Here is a 6,460-nt window from a genome sequence, read left to right as displayed (position 1 = left end):
ACAATTTTTTTACTTGTACAATTTTTTTAATCTTAATATAATCAAAATTATTCATTTTGCATTTCATAAGATACTCTGGTTCTTCTTTGATCACAGATTCTTTTCTTCACAAGTCTTAGAGGTAGAATATTCTTTGTTCCAATTTGCTTACAATATCACTCTTTATATACAAATCTTGAATCTATTTAGAACTTATATTGATCTATAGGGTGTTAGATGTTGGTCAATGACCAGTTTCTGCTATACTGATTGAATATTAGCCAATAAAAAATATTAATGTAAATTTAAAATTCTTAAAAATTATAGTGCAACTTAGGTTATCATATTCTGTCCATAGAGTGCAATTTAAAACTGTGTTTTTTTCATAAAATTTAGCATATTGGGAGAGAGAACCAGATAATTCTGTGACTATTTCAGATGTCCTTGGAAGAAAACAAGAGAAAAAGTGGGAAAATACATTCTCAACAGGATGTTATTGAATAATCGGACACAGGTAACCGAGTTCATCCTTCAAGGCTTTTCAGATAGTGTCCCACTAAGGATTTTGTTCTCTGGCACTTTCTTTTCCTTATATACAGCTGCCCTCACCGGGAATATCATGATCATTGTGTTGGTCACTTGGTGCTCTACTCTTCACACCCCTATGTATTTTTTCCTCGTCAACTTGTCTATGTTAGACATCATGTGCACAACCTCTGTCCTTCCCAAGGTGTTAGAAAACCTGTTTTCAGGAAAGAAGACCATCTCTTATGGTGGATGCATGACTCAAATATACTTCCTCTCTTGGTCTGTATCTGGTGAGCTCTTGCTCTTCACAGCCATGGCTTATGACAGGTATGTGGCTATCTGCCATCCTCTGCACTATAGCACCATGATGAATAAGAAGATCTGTGTCCTTCTGGCATTTGGGGTTTGGAGCATCTGTGGACTTAACACTACCATCAATACTGGGCTTATGATTCGATTGTCTTTCTGCGGCCCCAATATCATTAATCAATTCTTCTGTGAAATCCCTCCTGTATTGCTTCTCTCTTGCACCTCAACATATCTGAACAATATTATGACGGTCCTTGCTGATGTCTTCTTCTCAGTTCTGAATTTCCTGCTGACAATTGTGTCTTATTGTTTCATCATCTCCAGCATTCTGAAAATCCGGACCAGAGAAGGGAAGAAAAGAGCATTCTCTACCTGTTCTTCCCACCTGACTGTGGTCACCATGTATTATTGCACTGTGTTTTATGCCTATATCAGTCCCATCTCTAGCTATTCTCCTGAAAGTGGGAAATTGGTGGCTGTGTTGTACACAGCAGTTAGCCCCACCTTAAACCCTCTCATCTATACTTTGAGGAACAAGGATGTTAGAGAAGCCTTGAGAAAAGTGCCTCTATTTAGGAAGTGAAGGCTTAGAAATTTATGTTTTTCTAGAATGGATGATGCCGAAAGAAAAACTGGAGATATGAAATTCATGTTCATCGTCAGAACTTTTGACCAGGGGATGAAGTTAGATTAAGAAATGTTAGTAGTAGTTATGGAATACAGAAATTAGAAGATTAAATAAAAGCTAGAATAGCTGGGCGCCTTTGTTTACAAAGCAGCTCCTTGAACCTTTGAATATCCAAAAAGAAAATTCATCAAAATCACTTATTGTTAGATATTGAGCGAGTAGACCTGTTAAATCAGCATGCTAAAGATGGAAGTCACTCATATCATATACTCGACAAAGAGGTTGCCTTTGAGTCATAGAAAGGATATTGGATTCGGGAAAGAATAAAAAAAAGTAGATATTTCAAACATATAATGTCATATGTTTTCTGTGCACTACACCATGTTTGCTCTTCAGCTAAATAGTAAAAGTAAAAATAGGTGATCTTTCATTCAACAATAGTCTGCCTATTAAAAACTAACATTCTCTACATAAACATTAGCCATAGATATTTTATTACCTTTAAAGCATCCTTTACAGTCACCAGCTCTCCATAATTAGTCAACAACATGACCACCTAACAATAAAGGCCCTATTAATGAAGGCTTAATAGATTCTACTGCTACCAATAGGCCTAATCTGCTATTCATAACCCCACGTGTTGTCTAGAGATATTACTTAGAGTTCTTGATCTGAGTAAATAGGAAAAATCCTATAGTTTTCACACTCTCTCGTGGTTTTCCTATGGTCACACAACTTGTGTGACCATACATCAAAATCATATACCACAACTTGTTGAGATATTCTCGAATTAATAGGCATTCACTCACTTTCCAATTCTTAGCCACAACAAAGAGAGTTGCTATAAATATTTTGGCGCATAGGGGTTTCTTTTCTTTTTCCCTTGACCAAATTAGAAAACAAACACAATAATGGTATTGCTGGATAAAAGGTTATATACACTTTTATAACCCTTTGTGCATAATTTCAGCTTGCTCCCAAAATAGTTGGATCACTTCAGACATCCACAAAAGGTACATTAGGATCCTCATTTTTCCACATCCCCTTCAATATTTTCCTTTCCACCTTCTATCATTTCAGCTAATCTGGTAGTTCTGAGGACTACCTCAAAGTTTTCTTTTTATTTGAAATTTTCTAATCAGTTATGATTTATAATATTTTTAACATGACCATATGTAACTTCTACTTTTTTCATAAAAACAGCCTGTTCATATCTTTAGCCATTTATCAATTGGGGAATGACTAATATGCTAATAAAATATTACCTGAATCACTCGGCTTAGAAACTGACTTGAAACTTACATTTTCATGTAAGACAGTCTGGTAAAGTGGAATGAACACTGATCTTGATATCAGAAGAACTGGTTTCAAATCCAATATTTGTTGAATTCTCCCTTTGCTTTAGTGAAATTCACTAACATCCCTGGATCTTTTTTTTCCAACATCTTCAAAAATTACATGTAACTGAAAGGTCTCTAAGCACTCTTCTAGGTCTTCTAGATATTCTAAAACACTGATCTATCCCAAGGCATTCTCTGGATTTTTGTTACAAAGGGACTTAACCCCAATCCCCATTTAGGTACTATGTACCTTCAACTTCTGGCATTTTCTGCCTTTTTGCCAAGTCAAACAAGTCTCATTGCTCTTCTTTATGACCTTTCAACCATCTGTGGGCAGACATTATGTTATCCCCTGTTGGAATCCTTACTAACTGCTAAGTAGTTAGAGTTGATCTAATCTTACAAGAAGATGTTTTGGGCAGAACCTGAAACAAGGTACTAAGTAGAACTAAGTTCAATGAGTTCACACCTCCCTTGAAGCTCGTTGGGCCAGAGAGCACTATGGGAGAAAACCCATAATCCCTCTCTCTCGTATCCCACAATTCCTCCCTCTTGGATAAAAGAAACAGACAGAAGCTCTCGGTCAGATTTCAGTAGAGTTATGCCAGAAGCCCTCTCTCCGAGGCAAAGCAGAATATTTTCCACTTGGCTGGCTGGTGGCAGAAGTGTTCTTCGGAGAGAGGAAGACGCTACAAGTCGAGATTTCACCGGAATGACATGAAGAGTTGGAGCTGGCTGGAGGCTGAAGAAAACAGAGGCAGAGGCTGAAGGACCAGACGTTTGGATTTAAAGACATTTGGAGAGAGCTCTTGGAACCAAGCAGAGAGATAGGCCTCTAAGCTAACCGGGCTATATTGGGATAATAAAAGATCTGAACTTTTATCACCTGGCTGCGTTTTTGAGAAGAAAAAGATCACCACAATCCCCCTTGAATCTACTGATTGATTTGTACTTGTCTACAAACATATCATTTCCTACTGGTAGAATATAAGTAATTCAAAGAGAGGTCCTGTTTTTTTTTCCTTTGTATCCTCAACATCTAGGACAGTTTCAGGTATATTAGAGATACTTACTGAACACTTGTTGAGTTGCATTTCTTTTTTTAAATAGGATTTTCTTTTTTCCCCAATTATGTCAAAACAATTTTTAGCATTTATTTTTACAAAATTTTGAGTTCCAAATTTGTGTCCTTTCGCCTTCCTTTCCCTTCCCTCTTGTTTAAATGATGGGCAATTTGATATAAGATATATATGGGCTAAAATCTTACAAAAATGAAAGCAAAAATGCATCATTTCACATAATTGAAAAATATACAAAAAATAAAAAAATTGGAAGTTTTATGAGAAAACAATAAAGATTCAGGAGTGAGAGTTCAAAATGTCCTAAAGGAAGGTAAACCAGGAGGATCAGAATAAAAGGCAATGCAGATAGACTCAATGTAAGGTATATATAAAGTCTTTTTCAAACTTTAAAGTTTAATTCAAATGATCAAAATGGCTATGATTGTCATTAAAACCCTTCTAGTTAATAAGCTTCAAAATTCTAACGTCTGTGACCTGTTTTCATCAGTAGCTGATTTTGTAATCTTTTGTAAAGGTGGAAATACAGTGGTGGCCAGTGGAACATGTGGGGAAGAGTCTTTGGATCTTTTCTTTTTGCCAGAATAATGATAGAAATGGAGAATTTGGGAATCATAGTTAGAAAGCACACATGGACTGATAGCGGGGAACGTGCATCCCAGAAAGCTGGGCTGGGCATCAAGCGCTGATGATGTTTATCAAAATGAAAGAGATAAATGAGAAAAAGGACTTGCCCGAGTAAAAGGTGACACAGGAGCTCACCAATACCAACATGGGGTAAGTGGCTGCAGTCTCGGGGGCCTTCTGGAGAATTTGCTGGAACTGGGAATATGCTGGACTGGAAGATGGTGTCAGCCACCGGCCACGCCCATAAATTTTACACACAGGAAATCGGGAAGAGAGACCAAAATTACAGACAGAGACTCTGAATGCTGCAGAAGCAGATTCTGAACAGACTCTCAGGTTCCATGTGGTTGTGTTGTTGCTGCTTTTTGTCATTTTTTGTATAAACACAAATATATAGATCTCAATTAGGATGTGCAGGATCCAGCAGAAAAGACATAAAAGGAAAAGAGACATTGAGGCCCAAGGTATGAGTTCTGACCACAAGGAACAGGGAAAGGGCCTGATGGTGATAATCTTGGAAACCAAGGCAGGTATCGGTGACAGAGACTGGAGGAGACTCAAGGGAGGAAAACAACAAAGTGACAACTGACTGGACCCAGGAAATTTTTGGAGTAAATTTGCTTTGTACCACCTCCCTCATAGGAGGCTGCTGCTATGGCAGGCGGATTCCTCCTCGAGTGGCGTGGTGGTTGTTTTAGATTATACCAAAACTATTTTTCTGAACCCCAGTCATATAAAACCTGTGGTAAACAAAATCAAGGCATAAGATTTTCCTCTGTTTTCTAAGGAAAAAATATTAACTACTTAGAGTATAAAATTCTTGCAAACAGGCAGCTTACAGTCTTCTTTTTCTCTTTATCAATGGAATGCTGTATTCATCTCCCATTTGTACTGACAAGTGGCATCTCTGCAGCAGTTTCTTTTCAGTTATCTCAGAAAGACTCTGAGGGAGGGTGGGTATCTTTTGCAAAGATACTCCCAAGTCTCCACCTGCTGTGATCCATATCATGACCTGATAACTAATCATTTAGAAAAATAATTTCCTAAGGAGCTGGAGCAGTAATAACAAAAACAAAGCAGCCTGGATTTTTACCTTTATCCAGGTTTTATTGACCTCAGTGTCACTGCTGATGACCGGAGGTGTCGCTGCAAATTCTGAAGGCTCCCATGGAGCCTCCAGTTTACCTGGCCATTGTCTTCTTGGACCCAATACACCCAGGTTCAACAAGGAGTAAACAGAAGGGACAGGAAAGGAAAATATACTGACAGAACACATGTTGACTCACTGTGAAAAGGGCATCTTCTCTCTCTTTCCATTCAGTAACTCTGAGCAGTCGCTTTACTGGCTTCTACGAAGCTATGTCTCCATTGTATAGAAACCCTGTTTTGATTCAGCAGCTCAACTCATGAGTTCTGGGGATTAATTAATCCATTAGCATAATTTGTAGGACTAGTACAAATACACAGCTACACAAACACTAGAAATACGTTCCCCAAACCTCTACTTATTGAAAGGGGGACACATGATATTTGAATGCACTTTCCCCATTACACCAGAAGGCGAGTGTTCCCAAAAGATGTGGGTAGCATAATTACTTAGTCTTATTGCTGTTACATTTTAAATTATTATTAAAACAATTGCAAGGGATATTCTGTCACCATCCCTCATACTTACAATATATTTTACTTGATCAATGACTATATTTTTATTGAAGAAGTAGAATAATGTATCCTCCAATTTTAGGACAGGAAGTATTTTTTATGTATAAAGTATCAGAATTTTGGAAATAGCAACATATTTAATTTCACACTAATATGTATGTAAATATAACTATATTCTCGTAAATACTTATATAGGTGAAATATTAATTATTAGAAAAAAGAAGCAAGAAAGAGTGAGAAAATACCAGGGAGAAAATCTGGGTGTATATTTCTAAGAATGTAAGAGAATGAGTTATCCGTAGTATTCT

General features: G+C 37.2%; 1 protein-coding gene across 1 annotated transcript; it reads left to right on the top strand.

The window, feature by feature from the left end:
• Nucleotides 1-460: 460 nt before the first annotated feature.
• Nucleotides 461-1,399, top strand: LOC127552020 (olfactory receptor 13A1-like). Its single transcript, XM_051982356.1, has one exon. The coding sequence runs from the start codon at nucleotides 470-472 to the stop codon at nucleotides 1,397-1,399; it is 930 nt and encodes a 309-aa protein (XP_051838316.1). The 5' UTR covers nucleotides 461-469.
• Nucleotides 1,400-6,460: the final 5,061 nt, after the last annotated feature.

The sequence above is a fragment of the Antechinus flavipes genome, chromosome 2 (assembly GCF_016432865.1).
Source record: "Antechinus flavipes isolate AdamAnt ecotype Samford, QLD, Australia chromosome 2, AdamAnt_v2, whole genome shotgun sequence".
In the NCBI taxonomy this organism is placed as follows: Eukaryota; Metazoa; Chordata; class Mammalia; order Dasyuromorphia; family Dasyuridae; genus Antechinus; species Antechinus flavipes.
This window is presented reverse-complemented; position numbering and strand designations above follow the sequence as displayed.

Bases quoted from the DNA above. Each gene is read 5' to 3' on its own strand.
- LOC127552020 (XM_051982356.1), top strand. From the start codon at position 470: ATGTTATTGAATAATCGGACACAGGTAACCGAGTTCATCCTTCAAGGC.